General features: G+C 39.9%; 1 protein-coding gene across 1 annotated transcript in view; it reads right to left on the bottom strand.

Moving 5' to 3' along the window:
* The window catches only part of GRIA4 (glutamate ionotropic receptor AMPA type subunit 4), a 329,124-nt gene extending 305,959 nt beyond the window's left edge, over positions 1 to 23,165 (bottom strand). Inside the window, 2 exon segments of the mRNA XM_042457528.1 lie at positions 21,169 to 21,327; positions 22,897 to 23,165. Coding sequence (XP_042313462.1) covers positions 21,169 to 21,327; positions 22,897 to 22,984 — 247 coding nt within the window. The 5' untranslated portion in view covers positions 22,985 to 23,165.
* Positions 23,166 to 23,635: the final 470 nt, after the last annotated feature.

The following is a 23,635-nucleotide window of genomic DNA, read 5'->3' as shown; positions in this document are numbered from 1 at the left end:
AAAATACAAGAGCAGAAACAAGCAAATTCTCTACTGATATGAAAAAATACAATTGTCATTATTATTATTATTATTATTAACCTTTATTTATGAAGCGCTGTAAATTTACACAGCGCTGTACATGCAATCTTTTTAGTTAGACGGTTCCCTGCCCTCAGGCTTACAATCTAAAAAGACATGACACAGAAGAAGAAGGGAGTGGTGGAGGGAAAGGGTAAGAGGTCCAGCAGTTCCTCTCAACCTCCGAGGTCTGGACCAAGGCAGATGGACTGGAGGGAGGGCAAGGCTTCATAATGGATGGTTAATCATTATCCAGAGAAAATACATAATAACAAGTAGGATAATACATATACAGTACATAGGAATACAGGAAATGGATTGATAAACAGCCAACAACAGAACATCAGATAGTAAGCGACAATTATGCGATGCCTGGGAAAGCTTCTCTGAATAGGATGGTTTTCAGCTCCGTTTTGAAGCTGGTTAAAGAAGTGATGGCTCTTGCTTGTGGAGGAAGAAGGTTCCAGGAGTGAGGGGCAGCAAGTGAAAAGGGGCGAATCCGGGATGGGGCAGAGGAAATCCTGGGCTGAGACAGGAACCCTTGACTACCAGAACGGAGGGCCCTGGTGGGAAGGTGAAGAGAAAGAAGGTCTGATAAGTAAGGAGGGGCCAGTCCATGGAGGGCTTTGAATGTCGACAGCAGGAGCTTATACTGAATGCGGAAAGGGAGAGGGAGCCAGTGAAGGGATGCCAACACAGGAGAAATGTGGTCAGAGCGGTGGGTGGAAGTGATAATGCGTGCAGCTGAATGCTGGACAGAGATTAAAGGACGGAGGTGAGAAAGAGGAAGCCCAGCCAGGAGGACATTACAGTAATCAAGTCGTGAGATCACTAGGGCATGGACCAGGATCTTGGCAGTAGAGGCGGAGAGATATGGTCGGATTTTGGCAATATTGTACAAAAAGAATCTACAAGCCTTGGCTGTGGTCTGGATCTGAGGGATACACGACAGAGAAGAGTCAAAGATAAAGCCAAGACTGCGGGCTTGCTGGACTGGTTGAATGGAAATGTTGTCCACAGAGACAGAAAAGGAGTGTTGAAGGTTGGGCTTAGGAGGAAAGACAAGAAGCTCTGTCTTGGACATGTTGAGCTTCAAACGCCGATGGCGCATCCACTGTGAGACAGCTGTAAGGCAAGATGAGACTTGCTGTTCAAGCCTTGGAGAAAGGTCAGGGGCAGAAAGATACAGCTGGGTGTCATCGGCATACAGATGGTAGGAAAAACCAAAAGAGCTGATGAGTTTTCCTAAGGACAGTGTGTAGAGAGAAAACAGAAGGGGACCCAGAACAGAGCCCTGGGGAACTCCAACAGATAAGGGAACAGGAGAAGAAGTCAGACCCCCTGCAACTACTGCAAAAGATCTGCCAGACAAGTAAGATCTAAACCAGCCGAGAACAGAGTCTGAGAACCCAAGGCCAGAGAGTATGTCAATTAGGAGACAGTGATCAACAGTGTCAAAGGCTGCAGACAGATCGAGAAGAATGAGAACAGAGTAAAGGCCATTAGCCTTGGCCTGTAAAAGGTCATTCGAGATCTTAGTGAGAGCTGTCTCTGTAGAATGCCTTGGGCGGAAACCAGACTGAAAGGGATCAAGGATGGAATTGGCTTCAAGAAACTCAAGACAGCGCGAATAGACAACCCGTTCCAAAACCTTAGAAAGAAAGGGGAGAAGAGAAATCGGACGATAGCTAGACAAAGAGGAGGGGTCAAGAGACGGTTTTTTCAGAATTGGGGAAATGAGAGCATGTTTGAAGTCCGACGGGAAGGAGCCTGTAGAGAGAGAGAGAGATTGAAGATATGGAGGAGCGAGGGCAGAAAGGAGGGAGCTATAGAGATTAGAAGACGAGTAGGAATAGGATCAAGAGGACAGGTAGCAGGTTTGGAAGAGTTCAGAAGTGTAGAGAGTTCATCCAAAGAGGCAGGAGGAAAGACAGAAAATTTGTTAGGCGAAGGTGATAGAAGATTAAGAGCAGAAGAAGAATCAGGAGGGACTATCTCAGAGCGAATAGTGGTAATCTTAGAGATGAAATAGTTAGCAAAGTCATTAGGAGAGAAAGATGAAGAGACTGGAGGAGAGGGAGGTTTAAGCAAAGTGTTGAAGGTGGAGAACAAACGCTGCGGGCACCTCTCATTGGCAGAGATCAATGATTTGTAATAATTCTGTTTAGCCATAGAGAGGGCGCGTGAGAAGGAAGAAAGAACAAATTTGAAATGGATAAAATCAGCCCACTCTTTGGACTTTCTCCAAAGACGTTCGGCCGCTCTAGAGCAGGACCGGAGAAACTTAATGTTGGGGGTAAGCCAGGGCTGAGGCCTAGTCTTAGAGGAAGAAGTGCGTACAGAGACAGGGGCAAAATGGTCGAGAGTTGAGGAAAGAGTTGAGTTAAATAAAGACATTGCTGAATCAGCAGAATCCCCGAGATTTAGGGAGCACTGTCAGCACTGTTTCAGTTCTAATCATGTGATGCTGGTGTCCCATTAAAAACATGAGTGATGGACCCATTCCAAGTTTCACTGAGCTTCATCTACATTGCCACCAAATGGTCATTGAATGCTCTAGTGGTGTAAGAGCATTCCCATGACTGGCAGGCTAAATATCAAAAACATGGCTATCTTCAAATAAGTCCAGGTTGTCCCAGATGGCACTGTTAAATACTAGAGGGTTATATACCACATATGATTTATTAATATATTCATCAACAACTTCTTTATAAATAAGCACACTTGACTTCAGATACTTTTACTATGTTTTCTGAAAGGAAACTCTTAAATCAGCTGATTGCACGATTTGTTTCATTGGATATTTCAAAGGTGGTTAAAATAAGAATCAACTTTGCATGTAGTTTCAAGCAATTACCAGATACAATCTTCTGAGAAAGCATTTGTTCTGTAATCAAAGGTAGATAGAAGTTTAACTTTCCTAATTTTAATTAATTGTGGAAAGCATTTTCTTTCTTTCTTTTTTTGGCAGGAATAGGATCCCGGTGGAGTATATTGAACTAGATACAAACCACTTGCTTACTATATCAATAAATCCTAACAGTCCTCCGACAATTCTGTTCTAGAAAAGGAGTTGGAGGGAAGGCTGTGCAACCTCTTAATGCACTGCCTAATAAACCAACATTTTAATAGCTAATCTGTGGGTTATAACTCATGGTACACATACTTAACTTGCATTAGAGTAATGGGAACTGTAAGTGCCACCTAGACAAAAATGCTCTGTAGTTACATATATTTTCCTTGTAAGGATAAGGAAAAGTACAATAAATATCCCAAGAATGTCTCCTATTCTAATGGTGTCCTACGTATAAAAACCAGATAAAATATTGAAAAATAAGCAGTCAGTAACTCAGATAGATTCAGTGCACTTTTCATCACTAGCAAGCCCATGGCTCGATTTTACTGCCCTGTTTAGACTATTTACTCCAGGAGCCAGGAAGCACTAGCAGATGAACAAATTAAGTAGTTAACACCAAGCATGAGTTTACCAGTGATTTTGTAAAGGTTTTTTGAGGTGGGGCTGTGTTTTCCAAGTACTGGAGAACCACAACAGGCATTCACTAGTGACACTTCATATGTAAGCTTAACCTTGCTCTTGTTCTCTCTCTTCTCCCTGGTTAATGGATCCTCACTGTTTGCAAGAGGGGTGGAAAGAATATTTAACAAATGCCCCCAAATAGTTGAAAAACATTTATTTCATGTGTTGAGAAACCCTGATGAAAAGAATCCTGGGATGACACAGGATTTATTCTGTGTCAATTTTTTTTCTGCACAGGAATAGGTATTTGCTGCCTTTGAGAAAAAAATTAGTGAAGAATTACATCCCTAGTTTATAGGTGGGAAGAAGGGTAACTTTCATTACTGTTGTTGTTGTGTACCTTATGGCGACCCTAAGGAGAACTTGGCAAGATTTTTTCAGTTAGTTATTGGCAAGATTAGTTCAATCAATTCATTTTCTCTTCTCCACAATAGCATAACCATCAGATTTCTGAACTCTCATTTTTGTTCAAAGAGCACATTAGCCACCTTCAAGTGTAACCGAACTACAGTGATCCCTCCCTGTTTGCAGACTTGGGATCTGTGGTTTTAATTACTCACAGACATCAAGCAGGGAGGGAACAAAATGGTGTGTGCGGGAGTGCATGGCCATTGAAATCAATGGGACTCCAATATTGGCAATTTTTCCAATTGGTGGTGGGGGGGGGGTCCAGAATGGATCCCCCGCAAATCAGAAGGGATGACTGTAGTTACAAATTAGGTCATCTGTGGGTATTGTCCCCCAATACAAATTCCAGCCCACCAGATAAAATTTTCCATCAGCCTCCAAATTTCTAGAGTGAAGAAAGTGAGATACTGAAAACTGTTCAAAACTCAAACTCTTATATCCTAATGCTAGAAAGTTAGGGTCTAAAAGAAAATATAATGGAGTGGCAGAATTCTGATGGGGGGGCAGTAATGCCCCTTTTTATCCCCGTCTGTAACTATATTCCAAATATAGTAAGCCCTCCATATCTATGGATTCTGCACCCAGAGATTCAACTATAAGAGATACCATTTTGCTATGCCATTGTATATAATGGGATTTGAGCATCCATGGATTTTGGTATCCACGAGGGTGGTCCTGGAACCAAACCCCAGTGGATACCAAGGGCCCACTGTACATATAATCTCTCATCCATGGTAAACAAGACAGTGAAAATATAACAATAAACCTTTTAGTCATTATTCTTATTGAACCTAAATTGTCTATATATTGTACTGCTGACCCTCTGTCATCTGTCTACCTCACAATAACTATAATATCCCACAGCATGAGTCCCAAGATTTCCTCACATTACAAATCTAAAATATTATAGGAAGCACCAGTACTGAAGTTTACAACATTTATATATGGGGTAGGGGGAGGAATTGTGCCTGTGAGTTTCTCATCCCTTCTCATGCCTATAGGAATTGCCTGGTGGTCATGAAGAACGTCACTCATTCATTAACTACAAAAGAAGAAATTTTGCAAAATATTGAAGAGATCTGTGATAGTTTTTAGCTTATTTAAATATTTTGTTGTTCTAAATGGTTTAACTTGTTTTACTGCTATGTGTAAGCTGCCCTGAGAGTTTTGATATAGGACAGGGTATAAATGTTTTAACTACAACAGGAACAATAGCAGCAGCAGCACACCAAATTTCAGTTTCTGCTTATGAGAAATATGTTGGTTGACTGGTTTGCCACAAGCAGAGAGTAGTCATTGATACAGAAAAAGTAATGGTATAAACTAGCATTCAATTGCTATTTGAAGTCCAGCAGCTGCTCTTGGTTCATCCTATGAATTACAATTAGGGGAAGATCCACATAGAATGCTAGCCACTTACCACTCTTGTTTTTTCATAAATTATTATAATGTGTCTTTTTTATTATGGAGCAGCATCATGTCTGATTTAATTAGGCTCTCATATACTTGTGTCATAATAAACTTGCAATCATAACAGTCATTCACAAAGCAATGGTATTGTGGTGTCGTCTGGATTATAAAGTAGCTTGCAAAATGGTTCCACATACCCAGTGGGATATTACAGCGGTGTTCCTTGAAAAACAAACATTAATGGAATATCAATAACAGCTTGTAATACAGCATGTAGTGGTCTGCTATGCAAAGTAATGCATCAAAAATACCACTGGATTTATGCATGATTTTTGGTCTTTGTAAAGTAACTGCAGTTAACATTGGCAAAATATTTGTCCCTGTTGACTCCAAGCTGAAATTGCATATTCATTAGTGCAAATAAATATTCTAAAGAAACAATAGGCATTCAAACATGTGCATGCACAATCTGATGAGCAATGGCTCACCATTATGTAGAGAACTGATGAGAAATAACCTAGGAAAAAAGATGTCAAATAGCCAGTTGATCCTTTGGAATGGGAACAAAGAACAATCAAGAAAACTGAGTATTGGTGGAAATTATCCTGAATATACAGAGAGAGCTCATGAAATGTTGAACATTTTTACCTATCTATATGCTAGAGAGTGGTATTTATGGGTGGTTTTTGTTTTAAATATAAGCATTCAGCACTGTTATTAGCTTGCTACTAAGATAGGCTATGCCTTCATGACAGACAACATGGTTTTGAATATGTACCCCCTTTGACTTCACTGCCCAGTATTTCCAGTGCTAGACTCTTAGAATCTGGACTGAGAGTTGGAAAAGTTACAGCCAGTCAGAAGGCATATCACTGCACTAGATCACATATTAGTCTGAAGTAGGCTTCCCAATCCAAAGTTCCCATATATACTGGGCATTTTGTCTCATCACCTCCAGTGCCTGACTTACCTTTTCTGAATTTGAGTCAAATTTGGAAGTTAGGCTGATTTTATCGCATAGACTTTCCCCTCAAAATGGCTTCCTGTTGCCTCCAGTGTTGAATTTGAGCCCCATAAGTTGCTTTGGCAACCATTTTTTCCAAATTGGAAACTTCCTGGCAATGGGAAGGCATTTTGAGGGGAAAGTCTGTGCAATAAAATTAGCTTAACTTCTGAATTTGGCTCAAATTTGGAAGAGATAAGTCAGGCACCGGAGGCGGTGCGATAAAGTCCTAAAATACAACTCCCATCATCCTGAAAAATACAGAATCACCTTTTACAATCACTCTTCTTTACCGCATCAGGCAGATGATCTGAAAGGACTGACACTAAGAAGTTTATCGCACGGGTTCTCGGCCCGGCCCGGCAGGAAACGGAAAGAGTGGGGGACGGATTTTACCGCACACACCCGTCCCTCACTCGTTCCGTTCCCCCTCTCTCCCTGCCCATTCCGTTCCAGAGGGGGGCGCTTTTTGAGAACTGTCAAAACAGTTCTCAAAAATCCCCTCTGGAACGGATTAAGAACGGAAGAGAGGGGGAACGGAACGAATGAGGGACGGATGCGTGCGGTAAAATCCGTCCCCCACTCGTTCCGCACTCATCCCTACTCCTTCCGTTCCGTGCTCAGAACGGAATGGAAGGAACGCAGTGCGATAAAGTTCAATGACTTAAATGGCTGTCAGTAGAAGACTGGCTGCATCTACACTTCTATCAAATTCTGGGATTTGTAGTTTTGTGAGATATTTAGCTTTCCCTGTCAGAGAGCTCTGGTGCCACAACTAAACTACAAATCCCATGATTCCATGGGATGGAGGCATACAGTTAAAGCATTGTCAAACTGCATTAATTCTGTACATGCCAGTTTGTCTTTAGCGAGAAAATAAGTCGCATTTAGTTGTTTCAGAAGAAAATGAAAGTGCAGAGTTCTTCCTCATCTGCCAGACCTCTGAAGAGTATTACAGCATAGTATAGCTGCTTCCAACCTTCTTGCAGACTTTCATACCATGAAACATTTTACTGATGAAAACAGGAGCACATATGATGAAGCAGAATGTGATCAATACAGCAAAAGTTATTAAGGCAGAAAAACACAAGATAGGAGATACTGCAGCAGTTTGCTTTGCCTGAATCTACTGGGAAGGGATTCTTACTCTCCTCTCCCCTCTTTAACTGAATGCAAACTACTTCTGCCCTTTGAACATTGTGTGCAGCAACTGAAAAAAGCTGAAGGAAAAAGGGGATACTGGGAGCAGGAGAGAGGAAATGGGACATTTTAAAAGCAGTAGAAAAAGTGGGATGACAGAGCATTAATCTGTCAAATTGAGACAATTGGAGGATATGGACTTTAGAGGTCAGAGATGAATACAGTATAGTGTTCAACAGAGAGGAATGAAAACATACCAAGAAAAATGTGAAGACAAGCACCTGATCTTATGCATTTATCAACAACTGAAATAATATAAACAGTATATAAACAGTCACTTTTAATCCCATTTTGGGAGAAAGGCAGGCTATAACTCAAATAAATAAATAAATAAATAAATAAATTCCTTAATAGTTCATTGCCTTTCCTTATTTTTCCCCCTTCAAAATATAAAAACTGGATTATGCTCACTTTTATCTACAAGCTCACAGAGTAAATTATACATAGAGATAAAATATTGACAGTAGAACTGCCAGACCCCACTACTGGTAGCTGCATTTTTCTAGCAGATTAGTCATATCCAATGCCATCAAAACACATATTTTTAGCCCAATATTAATATATTTTCAGCATTTTCCCTCCTAAAGATGAAAATGGGTATCTCAGAAGTAAAGACCTAAACTGCTTTCTGCAGCACGCTTGTCATCACAGAAATTAATCATCTAGTGTTCCACCCTTTCAGATGGTTTTAAAATGTCCCAATTTCTCTCTCCTCCTCCCACTTCCTCCGGTTGTCCTCAGCCTCCTTCAGTGCAAAAATTCAAAGTGCAAAAATAGTTTGGAACCAGTTAAGTGAGAAGGAGAGGATGAGGTAGAATGTTGCTCTTTCCAGTAGGATCAGGCAAAAGCAAACTGCTGCAGTCTTTCCTGTTATTGTGTGCCTTCAAGTCATTTATAATATATGGGGACCCTAAGGTGAAACTATCACAGGGTTTTCCTGGCACAATTTGTTCAGAGGGGGTGTTCCTTTGCCTTTCTCTGAAGCAGAGAGAATATGACTGATCTCCAGTGCTGTAGTACCAAACACTCAGACCACTACGCTTCCTCATTAATCAGTTTTGCTCTTTTTCCACATTTGAATGCCGCATGGCCACTTGTGCCCTGGTTTTCATTTGAGAACTGTTGGTGGGTATACCTATATGATTTCCATCATGTTGATATCCTGAATCCAAATGCCCATAATACTTTCTATCTGGAAGCATTCCAAAATAAAGCAAATTTAAATTTGCCCGCCTAATATTTAGAAGATCACAAGCAATAATTAGAAATCCCAAAAATTGGTGAAATGAAAACACAGTTTCTATACATTAAGGAAAGAACATTACACTCAAAATATTGATTAATTCTGTTCCAGAACTAATAGGTTTTTCATTTCATCCACTGTTTATACTCAAGCAAGGACACCGCCCTCATCCTAATCTTGATTCTCAACTGTTTTATCTTCAGAATTACATTGGCAATACATAAATAAATAAAATCATATTACTATGATTACTTTCTAAAAGAAACTACAGTACTCAGAGAGATCATCCAGAGTTTAGGGGTTCACTGGTGACTACACCCAACTTTATCTCTCCTTTCCATCTGATTCCAAGGAATCTGCTTCAGTACTAAACCAATGTCTGCTGCCTGTAATGGACTGGATGAAGGTGAACACTCGCCTTGAAATCTCAGGTTCACAGCTTGGGTGTTCTCCTGGATTTGGATCTGAGCCTGGATACTCAGGTTTCATATGTGGCCAGGAGAGCATCTGCACAGTTAAAATTAGTGCTCCAGCTGTAACCATTCCTAGAGAAGATGGATCTGGCTTCTGTGGCACATGCCTTGTTTACATCCCATTTGAACTACTGTAACATGTTCTTTGACAATGTTCCCCATGACATTCTTGCAAACAAGCTTATAAAATGTGGGCTAGACAAGGTAACTGTTACATGGATTTGTAATTGGTTGACTGGCCGAAACCAAAGAGTGCTCAACAATGGCTCTGTTTCATCCTAGAGAGAAGTGACCAGTGGAGACAGAATTGGGAACTTACTTATCAAATTTGCAGATGATACCAAATTAGGAGGAGTAGCTAATAGCTCAGAATACAGGATCAAAATTCAAAATGACCTGAAAAGACTGGAAAGCTGTGCCAAAGCTAACAAAATGATATTCAAGACAGAGAAATGTAAGGTAGTGCAATTATGGCAGAAAAATGAAATGCATAGATATAGGATGGGGGCATCCAGACAACATGAAAGAACATATGCTAAAAAAAAACCTAAGTAAAGACAAACAAATCTGCCACAGGAAATTAATGCTTCTGAGATCACACAATTAACCAAGACAGCATTAAACAGGCTGCAAACAGAGTGAAAGGTTTATTGGAGAGTACCCACAAATGAATGATTCTCATTGAGATAAGTAGATAGAGTACACTGAGAACTACTTTGGCACAAGTGCCATTGAAATGAATGAGGGTGACTCAGGACAGTAGAAGATGGATGAAAACTCTCATATCATTGCCGAAACGACAGGCATAAACAATCATAATAATATTTTATCATGTTTTTTGTGCAGAAAACTTCCAATAATACAGACTGAGTATTCCTTATCCGGAATTCCAAAATCCAGATAAATCCAAAAGCCAAAATCTTTGAGTCACATACCTGTATTGTATGGGCTGGAGAGACATGCAAGGATCTGTGAAATGGTGGGTGGCATGGATTCGTGCCAAGCACCTCATTTGGATATCCACCATTTCAGAGTCTCTCTACACTCTATAGCCTCATTATGTCTCATTATGTATATGCAAATACAGGCATTCCAATTTTTTTTAAAAAAAAATCCAAATTATGGAGCAAGTTTGATCTCAAGTATTTTGGATAAGAAAGGTTCAGCCTATATTCTATTTTATTCATTTATTTATTTTTGGTTACTGAAATGTGGAACAGGTCTGTTCCCAAGCATTTCAGATAAGGGATACTCAACCTGTCTTTTCAACAGTTATCATTTAAGAGTTAATAACATTTTTTTGGTTACTGCTTTGTTTTGCAAACTAATATAAGGCTTACCTTCTTCATCAACTTACAGTTTGCACTATAAACATTTATTTTGTATTAATTTAACAGTTCTGATTTTTTTTAAAAGCAAATTCCCCAGATCGTAGTTTGGCATGTTCCTCGGAATTCTATAAATGCATGAGGTTTGGAGATAATAATTACCTAAAAAATTGCAACTCTATGCTTGTCAACACAAAGAAGGCAAGTCAACAGACTAATTTAGGAGCAATTTCTGTTGAACTCAATGAGGAGTATTGCCACAATGAAAACTGGAGAGGGCTCCTGTACTTTTAATGGTTGTGTGGAACAGGGAATTTCAGAAGGGGTTGCTTGTTACCTGGTTGCATGGCAAGCAACACAGTAGATTGCTTCACACACCTACCCCTTCCAATGAATTCTATATTTCTTCCAAACAGACGAACCTGAGATTTAGCCAATTGCCCAAAACACCAAAGAATCATGTGGCACCTTTAAGACTGACAATTATGGCATAAGCTTTCATGGACACTATCCACTCCAAGAGATAAAGTAAGCAATGACCATTAGAGTTTACTTTTGCCATAATAAGTCTTTAAGGTATCTCAAGACTGTGATATATTTGCTGCAATGGACTTAACAGAGTTTTGATTGCCAAAGACTACCTAATGCCTGACAAACCAAGGACTTTATTGCACCTGTTTTTTTCTCCGTCACAGGTATGGAAAGAGGACGCTCATGTGTGTGTGCAACCTGCAAAAAATGCATTTTATCACACATGAAAACATCCTCCAAAAGGCCCTGTTCCATACCCTGGTGCCCAGCCGTCCCCGTCCAGTGCTGAGGCACGTGAAATCTCCTGGTCGGAAGTCTTCCGACCAAGCAAAATGGCACCTGTCAGCACTGGACAGGGACAGCTGGGCCTTTTGGAGGACATTTTCGTGTGCGATAAAATGCATTTTTTGCAGGTTGCATGCGCGTGCACATGAGCGTCCTCTTTCCATACCTGTGACAGAGAAAAAAATAGGTGCAATAAAGTTCCAACTCTATTGTGCAAAAGAAAAGTATTAAAGCAGTCCAAATACTGGAAATGTTGCCCAGAGCAAGTTGCAGGCATATTAAATATGGATGCGCGCACACACACACACACACACTTTAAACCAAAGTTCAGTTATTAACTTCCTTGCCTGCATGAAAAGAACAGCTTCTGTCTTACAACTAGGAATGTAGCATAATACACTCCATTAATTTGGCTATCTTCTCAAAGCAGCAGGGTGCAAATAAAACACCCTCTTACCAATGACTCTACAGTACAACACAAGTGAAAAGCAATAAAAGGAAACAGCCAAATGTACATAAAGAAAAAGCTATTTAAAATGTATTAATCCATGATGCATCTAGTCACTCATTTGTCTATATTTGCAAAACATTTACTACTAGAAGTATATTGGAGGAGAGGCAGAGCATTAGAAAGTGTGACCAGCAATTATCTCTGAAATGAGTAATTATTTAAATTTAAAGAGATGGCCAGTGAGCATAATATGGTTTCCTTATAGCTGAACGGTACATTGTAATTTACCTTTACACTATAAAAATCTCATGCAAATTTGTTACCTTCTACACATCTTGAAGGCACATGACTAAACAAAATTGTTATTCCTTGAGCTGAAATATTTTGCTTGAGCCAGCATGGTGTAGTGGTTTCAGTATGAATGTAGACCAGGGTTCAATTTCCAGCTTGGCCCTGAAGCCTTCTAGGTGACCTTGGCCATGTCACATTTTCTCAGCCTCAGGGGAAGGCAATGGCAAGAAAACCCCATGATAGGTTTTCCTTAGGGTCACCATAAGTCACAAAGGGCACACAACAACAGCAACCACACAAAAGAACAACAATAGTTGAAAGAAGGGAAAGGAAAAAGTATTAATTAATGCATTAATTAACACATTATATATGTAAGCCTTCTTTAGACTAGAACCCTACAGATATGTTCGAATATAATTCTCATCATTGCCAACCATCATTTGCTCAAGCTGGTACAGCATGATGGGAATATTATAATTCAGCAAATACGCAGAGCAACAAATTGGGGAAACCCAAAATCTAAATTATAGCACTGACCATATCTAGATCCCTTAGTTGAGATATGATCACACACAAGACACTGCCAAAGCTCACAGTTCCTTGCTACTGTAAACTGAAACTTAAAAATTAAATTCACGGCAAAAATAAGATAAATTTCTATGGTAAATTACCTTATAGAATGATAAATCAGCACCCATATCCCAAATTGGCAGTGTCTCACTTTTTGTATTGGTTTTACTCTTTATATATTCTTATATATTTATCAGGACTTATTTCCTGTTATTATGCTTTATTATTATTCCTAGGAGGGATGGCTAAACATATTTTTCCATATCAAAAGCAAGAGCCATCCTCTGCTACCTCAGCCATAGTATTTCCAGTCCTTGTTTCAACACACTGCAGCTTTCCACTTATCCTTCTTCCACAATTAAGAACAGGCTTTCTGCATTTAATTGTTGTTTGCTGTTCAGATTTCATTACCCATAACACTGAAGGTGTGTACATATGAAATTGTAGACTGAGAGTTCAGCTACCTATATGGGTACACAATCCAAAATGTGTTGAAGCAACAATAGACAGCACCTTGAAGTTCTCTGCTATTTGAAGATTGCTTCTGAGCTCTTATGAGAAGTAAGGCAACATTAGAAAAAATACATAAGAGAACTTAATTGTGCACCTTAGTTCCATATTTCCTGACTTGGGTCCCATTTAGGAGAAAGGTAGAGTATAAATTAAAGAAATAAATAAAATATTTCCATATGTCCAAATCAAGGATATTGTCTATCCAGTGTAGGTTTACTCTTTGAAATAAATTGAAAATACCTATAAAATTGCATCCTCCATTTGCACATTATTTTTTCCATAATATGTTCCCAATGCAGATCAAACAATAATTCAATCTGTTTTGGTAATTAATTTCTCCTTCTATTTTAATTTTGTAAACTGCTTTGTGTTTATAAATATGTTGGAGAAAAGCAATAACAACCCCCCCCAAGAAATAATGCAGTGAGCAATATGAAACCATTTATAAAACAATCAGGGGTATATAAAATTAAAATGTAGGGCAGCAGAAAAAGACAAAGGAGCTCATACTTGTTTAACCAGCTTCAGTGGACCATTCATATCAATGGACTGGCAATCTACAGATTAAACCAACAGCAGATCATCACACCTCATATTATTTAATGGTGGCATGTGCTGAAACATATGCATGTCACCATCATTGAACAATGAACATTGAACATTGAACAACATGATCATTAGCATTTTCTGCCATTCATGGGGTGGGCAGAACTGAACCCCTACAGATGGGAAAGGTCCACTGTGTTTATTTATTTTAAAAAATGAAGTTGCCATTAACACATGGCTATGGCTTCCTGACTCGAGAGTCAAAAGTTTCAAGAAGACTCACTTTTCAGCTTCCACCAAATAGCATCAGGGGAAGCAAGTCTGGAAGCCAGTCTGAAAAATCTCAAAACCCAGGCAGACTTGTACAGAGATTATAGTCCTTTGGGTAGTTTGGTCCAAAACCATTTAGGTCATTTGCACTCTAAACATGTTGCAATAATCCTGATGCAAAATAATGAAAGCTCATATCACTCTAAATCAGATCACATTAGGTACTGATACAGTTCAGGTATCAGACTCAGGTGACCAAAGCATTCCTGGCTACCAACCGGATCTAGTAGTTACCCCAAAATGACAAGTATGGTTGTTCAAGAGGAGTTCAGTACATCCAAAATAGAATGAATGCAAGTCCCAAAATCTGTTTTTCTATTGACCACCTTCTAAATCTTGAATGGATTAAGTGTCCATTTTTCCTTCCTCATTCCAGTCCATTACAACTACCAAAGACAGATTCATAACATGAACAGTTTCTTTAGACTGTTTTGGAAAGAGTCTAGTTTTAGTCACATATTGGTGACACTGAAGTCCAAAACCTGGATTACCTCCTCCAATGGTTTCATGCCAATGGTAAATATTGAGTAATAGCAGTGACTAATAAAAATAGTAGTGAATGTACTGAACAGTAATCCCTCATCATCACTTTCTGAAAGGACCTCCAGTAAGGACATGAACCACCACAAAACAGTACCACTCAATCCCATTCCAATTCGGCAACCAGAAGGATGGACAATACTATGGAAAACCACTAAAATTCCACTAGAACCAAAAGGGACATATTTTCCATTTGCAGTTCCTGGGGAAAGCCATCTACCAAGACAAACAAAGTAACATCTATCCTATAAATTGGCCTGAAAATAGATGGAAATGTATCTAAATAATGTGCATCAACTAGATAAAAATCTGGAGTTGAGGTCACTAGTGGCTGATGCCTTCCATTGTAATGAGTAGTAAAATCTGCTCTGTTCTAAATAGATCCAGCACCTTACAATGCTCCTTTAACATTTTAAAACAATAAGTTGATATGAGCATCACAAACTATCACTGACCGAGATAATTATGCTCGTTCATATTAACGTGCACATATATATTATTCTACATAAACATAGACTTATGAAAGGGACTAATATTTTGATCAGAAGGCAACACTGGGCTTTTAATATTGCACTATTTTTTCTTGCTGATATATGATCCTGAAATGATTTCTCCAAACCTTTATTCATTTTGATCTGGGCCAACTCCAAGTTATTGTAAATTTTCAAATTTAAAATCTACTCAATAGTGTGTGAGCCAGCTGAGTGTTGGACTAGGACTCTTGGATAGATTCCTGCTCAGTCTTGAAACCCTACTGGGTGACCTTGGGCATGTCAGTCCTCCCCCACTCCTCTCTTTCTGAGGAGGGCAATAGCAAACCCCCTCTGAACATATCTTGCCAAGAAAGTCCCATGATAGATTCATTTTAAGGTTACCATAATTTGGAAATTATGTGAAAGCACACAAGAGCAACAAAGATTGATATTGGATTGTTTGAACAATCCATGCAACTTGTAAGATAAAAAAAATCAATTATATAAAATTTAGGACAAATATGCAAAAGAGAGTTTATTCACTGACAATTTTAAAACAGTGTGGTATCAGCCAGATGATACAGACTGCCAGAGAAGACATTTACAATGAAGCTGCTTAGTGGGACAAGTTAAAAATTTATTCAGCAACTCATTCAGAACCACCAATAATAATACATATCACATTCCCTAGGTACATCAAATCTAGATTATTGCAACAGGGTCTTTTCTGTACTTACTTTGAAGATTACTCTGTAAATGATCTAGCCAGGTTGTTAACAGGAGATACTGGTACATGCAAGTGACTCCATCAGCTTCCAAATCTTTCCCAGGCACAATTCAAAGTGCTCATAATGACCTTTAAAGGTCTGTAAGACTCACAACTGTGATATCTGAAAGTCCATCTTCTCCTGCATGAACATGCCACCTATCAATATCATCTTTGAAGGCCCTTCCCTGGGTTCCAAGATTGTGATAAGTAGACTTGCTTGGAACCAGAAAAAGATTTTTAGGATCTGTGAATAAATTTCGGAAATACCCCAAATCTAAATGACCTTTCCTAACTTTTAAAAAGCTTTACTTCTTAGAAAGTAAATGACTGTTTTACAGAATTGGCTTTAACCGTGTCTGGATTTTTAATCATTTTTATTGCTGCTGTATCTGTTATTTCCTGCTGCTGTTTTAGTGTTAAATTGTAAATGTTGTTTTAAATTGTTAATTTATAGTTTTAAGTTTGTTGTCAGATGCCTTGGATATAAAATGTTTTGAATAAATAAGCACATTTGGCAAGGAGCCTTAGTTAATGCTGGCTTCCCAAGAAATGACTTGTAGGATGCTTCCAAGCATCTCTTTGTCATATTCATCTGTTATCTTTTTGGCTGTATTTCTAAATTATGTAATATGTAAAGAAGACCTAAAGTGCAGAGTGGCGTTAAATATTTGTATTAGCGCATCAGCGAGTAACACCAAGTTAATTTCATACAGTGCCAGCAAAACATCATGTTCTAAGATGCACCACACAGCAGGAACCAGTGTATGTCATTCTCTGCATTTCCTAATGCAGCAGGAGCTAGGTTTGGATACTGGCAAGGTCAAGGGCTCTTTTCACCAGTGCTCCACAGCACCCATGCACCTCTCCTCCTTCCTCATTCTTTTTCTCACATGGGCTTTCCTCAACTCCTTTTCAGTTTTGGAAATTATTGTGGTTAATCTTGCAGCTACAGCCACACTTTCACTAATGATAACATGAAAACATTTCTTTGAAACCATGGTCAGAAGCAGGTTTGCCAACTATGGTTTGTTGCTACTATTATTAAAAACTCCAGTGCTGGTTTAATGTTAATCATAAACGTCTCCCAAAAGGGTTCATGAGGAAGGATAAGAGAGAAAGCTTCAAGGATGCTCACCATCATCAAAGTACATATGAACACATGAGCATATAAATCAGACAACTGGAATAAATTAGTCCAAGTATATTGGCTCACATGGGTTACAGACAGGGCAATACATTGTTTTGTATAAAGCTAAAGATATAATACTCTGATTGGGAAGAACACTGACTAACTTCACAATTCAGCTTCTGCCAAATTCATGCATTAATCCATTGACATCTATGCCTTCTTAACTAAGTTTTAAAACCACACAAACACAACTGAGTACCACCTTGCTAACCTTCACTTGGAAATCTCCAAGGACCCTTACCTTAGAAATTTCCAAAGATTACCATTAAGTGGCTAGTTTCCACTATGAAAAGCAGATTGGGAAGAGGCAGAACTAATAGAATATGTGTTTTTAGAGTATGGACCTAAGAAAGAACTAAACATTTTCAGCCTGTAAGGAAAGGGTTTAAGAAAGAAAAATGTTCACACCATGATTCTGGATGTATTTTTCCTAATTTTGTACTATTCTCTGTAGGGGTACTACAACACTTTTTTTAAACCAACAGTTTGGTAACAGATTATCTGGAAATTATACAAAAGAAATGGATACATTTGGAGGTCACCATGTTTTTCTCCTACCTGCACAATCTCATAAATTGCAGATTTATAAAAACACAGACACAAACTCACACTTAGATAACTAGAAATTATGCGTATAGGTTTCACTGTATGCAAATATGTACTATAATGCCCTGTTAGTTTAATATTTAAATAATATATTTATATCTAAGATAAATTTGAAGAAATATGCCCCTACATTAAAGTACAGACCTTCAAAAGTTAAAAGCCTGCTGGAAACTAAAAGCTGTAATTGCAAATGAACATTTTTTGAATATAATATCCTACTGCTAGATCCCACATTTGAAAACAGCAATTTAAGTTTTATCGTACTCCAGCAATTAAAGCTTATTATTAAAGAAATAATCATCACCCCTGTTTCATTAAGCACACCTTTTGCTCACCTACAAGGGAATATATAGTGCCAATGCAATATATGAAAAAGACCAATACATAAGAGGAGGAAATGAGCACTAAACTAACATAAATCATGTCAGCTTTATTGAACAACAACAGATTCTATATGCTAAAATTTTATGTTTTTCCTGAGATTTCAGCCCTATACAAAGTTGAAAATAATTGAACCTATCATAGGATTTATACAAGCAAAACAAAAACCCAAACAAAAAAAGAATGAGTTGCCTGTAAGTGTTCCTAATCAAATGCTACAGTTGAAAAGGAACAGCCAGTGCATCATGGTAGCCGAACAAAAAAAGAAAGAAAATAGCCAGTTCTTTCAGATGCTTCTACTGTATCATTACTGATAGTGCAAGTTCATCTTTAGATGTGGTTTCTAAAGGCTCCTTGTTTATCGGCCCTACTCCCAAATGCTCCAGACACTGCAGCCCAAAAAGTAGCCTCTGCAGCAACATGAAAAAAGGAAATAAAGCAAATGGATAGCATTTCAGATCTTTATGCTTGACCTCACATGCATATTCATTTTTATCCAGTAGCTGAGAGGCTTTCATACTGTAACATTTTGGGACAGATAGACAGAAAGACATAATGGGACGCTAAGTAGAAATTTAGATGAATCTTCTCTTCCTTCTTCCTCCAAAATCCACTCCAAAAATATGTCTAATAAATACTCAGATGTATTTTCAGGTAGCCTTTCCACAATATTAGTTACTGTATTTTTTTTCATAAAGATCTTTAATTAGGTTAGAACATCTCACACATCTGTGCTTTGGAAGCTTCCGTCAACCCAGAAAATGCAATCATATGGAAACCAATGTCCTCCAGCTATCAGACAATTGATTTTTGCAGTATTCTGCTCATGTGTAGCTCAAGGGACATGCAATATGTTCATTCATTTGTCAGTCAGTTTGCTCATGCTTCATTAACAGAGAACATTTTTTTTCTTTAATATTCTCCAGTAACTGGGGTTACTCCCAAACTCCTCTCCTTGCAAAACTGCAAAAAACATGTATACAGAAAACAAAATAAAGCTGCCTATAAAAGGCAGGATTCCAGCTAAGTTACACACCATCAGTTCCTTCCATCTGAATGGAAGTGTTGTGTATATCTACTGATGAAATAATTGAGACTAAACTTTATCTGCAGTATGCTAAAAGTGTATAACTCTGAGATAAAAACATAATTGGAAAGATGGCTTGAGCTAGTCTTTGAGACTATATTTCTCACTGATGGTTTATTAAAAATGTTTAGAGCACTGTTTTTAAAAGACTTCAGAAACAAAGCCCACACAGATGAATATAAGAAAAGACACAGGATCAACTTTAGCCTTAGAATGATAGGAGGTTTAATGACATACTGTAATTCTTGAATTCAGAGAGATACACATCATGTTTTCAAATGTGTGTGTGTGTGTGTCAGAATGGCACCACAACAATTCTGACTAGTCTAAAAGCTATATTATACCAAAAACAACATCAATAAAAATAATAACAGCATCATTTAAAAAAAAAAAATCTCTAAGAGCATATTAAAGGGCTAGATTCAAAACCTTGTTTTCCAAGGTTTTCTGCATAAAAGTAATCCAAAACCATAAGCATGCAGTATCAATTCCAGTTTGAGAAATTCATGGTCCCTTGACCATGAATCCTATAAGCCCTTGAGGAGACTGTAACATATGTCAATGATACATACCTTCAGAGAAATCCCCACCCCCTCTATATATATGGAATTCACACTAATGTGGCATAAATCATGTTGGGAGAGGAAAGCATACTTGGTGAATTCTAAAGCTTTCCTTGATTTTTTTTTTTAAAAGACAGGATCTCATAAAACTTCAAGCATCACTCCAGTTCTACTTAATGGCTGCCCTGCAGGTTGTCTTTTGAAACAAGATCAGGACCTGCAAGCTGATGTTTCAGTGTAGAACACTATGCTAGATATATGTGTTTTAAAAGAAATCAAAACATTTCGTGTTTTAATTATACCCCTAGGGGGGAAAAAGTCCTCTGCAATATATTGCAGCAGCTTGAAAGCAATAGCATTTACATCTCCTTGTTTAAACCATAACATGATCCCCTAATAAAAGATGGGACAGGGATGTATGAGAAACAGAACTTGAAATAATGCTGGTCTTGGTTCTTCTCAAGATATGGAACTGGATCTAGAAGAAAGAGGGAATTTGCTATGATACAGTGCTTCTGGTATTGCAGACTCGCAGTCTGCTAAGCTTGGAGGCATGGAAATAGGAATGAATTGTGTGCCTTTTTGCACTCAACCTCAAATATGTCTTGCTTAATGTCTTGGCAAGGTTGGATGTTGTAAATAGGATGTTTAAAAAACCCATTTCTCAAGAGCATCTCTTCCTCCCTCCCCCCGGGAATCAGTGCGCACGTGCACTAGTGCATATACATGGGGGCACAGTTCCAGTGAGGGTGGCATGTGCATTCAAGCAGATCAGATGCTAACTTGACTTGGCACCAATGTATGGATGCATGGAGACATATCCACAGGATGTATGCATTACGAGATGATAAGAGACATTTACAACCCAGAATATAGGAGCAGGGCAGCCTCAAGTGACATCACCAGATCAACTGCAGTGTCAAGCCATTCCAATATATTATCCTCCACACCATTGCTTTCAAAGCCTCCTTTCTGCTCTAGCCCTCAGAAAGCACTTGTGATTGCAAATACTAAGGGCTCTTTCCAAAACACAAACAAAGCATGCCAGATCCTGTTGGCAAACAGGGAAGACAGTGGAAGTTGTTAAACTGACCAAGGAATTCTTTAAAAAAAAATCTGGAAAAAAACATCACCATAGAAACCAGAAAGCGTGAAACTACAGTAATAACACTAAAGTAAATGCCTTATCCAGTTAGTCAGTACAAGGCAGCCTAAGGGAGTTCCCCAAGGATAAAAAAGTAACTATGGATGGGTTCCATACAACCAAGACAGGGAGATCTTAAAAAGTGGCTTTCCTAGGAATTGCAATTAATTGAGCATCCTCCTCTTCATTTCACTGTCATTTAATCACAGCTCCAGAGAAGTGACACTGTTACTTACAGGCATTTGTTACAGCGAAGCTGTTTGCTGTTTCAATGTTGTCGACGTGAGGAACCAAAGTAAAAGGTGCTTCAGATGCATTGGGGCTGGTGTTGTGAAGAAAAATAGCTAATCGAAAAGCAGTATATTCCTGATCTGTGTTTCTGATGAAGAGGCCACCTACCAAATACACAAAGGAGAGCAGAGGAGAGAGGGGAAAGTGTCACAATTCATTATTTCTGTGCCATCCACTGTACTGTAAAAAACAGCTTCTTGACAAGAAATGTATGTTTATGTACATGGAAAACATGAGATTTTTGGGCTTCCCCCCAGCCCTCCTGTTTTTCAGAAGTGGGCTTTTCAAGCTGACCTGTTTCTGCCTTTTCACATCTTGAATAGTCCTACCTACTGTGAGAAGTGTGACCTTTGAAGCTGTTGAGCTTCCATCTCTATTAACAGGGAACAACATCTCCAAAGTGGCCCTCTACTATTAAGCAGAAGGCGGGTTACAGAGAATGGCGCTTCCACTGATACATTTGCAGGGGTCTTATAACCACTGGAGAGAAGCCACTAACACACACACACACACACACACACACACACACACACACACACAGAGAGAGTCCCTCGTTTTGTTATGTGTTGATGTGTATTGATGCTGTGAAAACCCTGGTAAGGGAGAGGAACCCACTGAACTTTCTCCCTCTGCAAGCAGCCAGGGAGCTCTCCAGCCTTATCAGCAGCATCTTTAGGAAGAAGGCATGAGAAGTGATGCAGTGATGGAGCTGGAGCTGGATGGGATTCAAGAGCTGCGTCCCATCCAAAAGAGGGGGAAGCCAGGGGCCAAGTGGAAGGGGAGCAAAGGAGAGGCAGAGAAGGGAGAAAGGCCACTGTTGTTTAAAAAGAAAATCCCACCTGCCCAAGTTTCAAAGGAGTGATCAGAAATGGGATCCAGCAGCATTAGCAGCATCTCCCCCCTCCTTCTCATCCTCCCCAAGGCAAATGAGTTACTGCAACGTGCAAGCTGTGCTTCCCAGAGCATCCTGAAGAAGAGATGCAGCTCAAGTTTGCATCCCCACTACCCACAACACACACACACACACACACAAACACCAGTATCATTGTCCTGCGGACCATTGGAGGCACAGGCATCACTCCCCCCCCAATAAATAAATAAAAACCCTACTCTCCATCACTGCCTTCAAACACAGACACAAGAGGATAGGAAAAGGGTCCTGGAAAGGGGGCTCTCCGTCCCTTCCTCATTGTGGCATAGTTCCTTTCCCCCAAAAAACCTGCTCCCCGTCACTGCCTTCACACAAACACACATATGAGGATAGCAAAAGGAGTTTTCCATCTCTTCCTGATGAGAAGAATAGGCATCATTCCTTTCCTCAAAAAAGCTCTTGCTCCCCATCACATCTTGCAGACAAACCCATGAGGATAGCAAAGGGGGTCCTGGAAATGGGGTTCTCCATCCCTAAGCACAGGCATCATTCCTCCCCCCCAAAAAACCCCTGCTCCCTATCACTGCCTTCACACAAACACACACACACACGGGCATGCCAGCCTGCTCCCCATCACACAAGCACATACACACAAGCTCCTGGGAAAAGGTGGTCTCCATCCCTTCCTCCCCCAATCCCTCTGGCCCAGGGACTGACCCCCCTTCTTCCTTCCCCTTCTTCTGCCTCATCTCTCTCTCTCTCTCTTTCCCCTTCCCCTTCCCCTCCCCAAAACCAGGCTCACCTATTTGCACGCTGCTCGGAAAAGCGCCCATCGCGAGTCCCCAGAAGCCAGAAAACAAGAAGACAAGCTGTCTGCAAATAATCCTCATCTTCCTCTGCTTCTCTCGGTGCCTTCTCGGGTCTCCCTCCTCCTCCTCCTCCTCCTCCGGCGCTGTCCCTGCTGGGTCTCGCTCAGAGAGGCATCGGGGACCCGGTGGAGGGAGCGAGGGCTCGGAGGGAGGAAAGAGGGAAGGAGGGAAAGGAGGAAGGGAGGAAGGAGGGATGGAAGGAAGGGAGAGAGGGAGAGAGGGAGGGAGGAAGGATGGAGATCGGAGAGAGGGACTGGACCCAAGGGGGGAATGGGATGGGGGAAGGAAAAATAAAATAAAATGGGGCAAGGAAGAAAAGAGGGTGGGTGATGGCCCCCCTCTTTCTCCTCCTCCTCCTCCTCCCTCCTTCTTCCCCCCAGCAGTCTTCTTTGGGCAGCCTTTATTTGTCCTCCTTGGTTGGTTTTTTTTGTCCTCCTTTTTCCCTTCCTCCTTTTCCCCTTTCTTTCTTTCCTTCTTTTCCCCTTCCCCCTTTCCTCAGCAAGCCATCCTGCCGAAGCGGCTCTTTCCCGCAGTCTCCATAGCCCTGGCAAGAGAGCCTTTGCCTCGTCCGGCAGCAAATGTGGCTCTCGCAGGAGGGGGGAAAAAAGGAGAGGAGGAAGGAGGGGAAAAAAGAGAGAGAGATGCTGGGGGTGGAAAAGAGGGAGGGAGGGA

The sequence above is a fragment of the Sceloporus undulatus genome, chromosome 3, assembly GCF_019175285.1.
Source record: "Sceloporus undulatus isolate JIND9_A2432 ecotype Alabama chromosome 3, SceUnd_v1.1, whole genome shotgun sequence".
NCBI classification, from domain to species: Eukaryota; Metazoa; Chordata; class Lepidosauria; order Squamata; family Phrynosomatidae; genus Sceloporus; species Sceloporus undulatus.
Note: the sequence above shows the minus strand (reverse complement) of the source record. Positions and strands in the feature narration are given on the sequence as shown.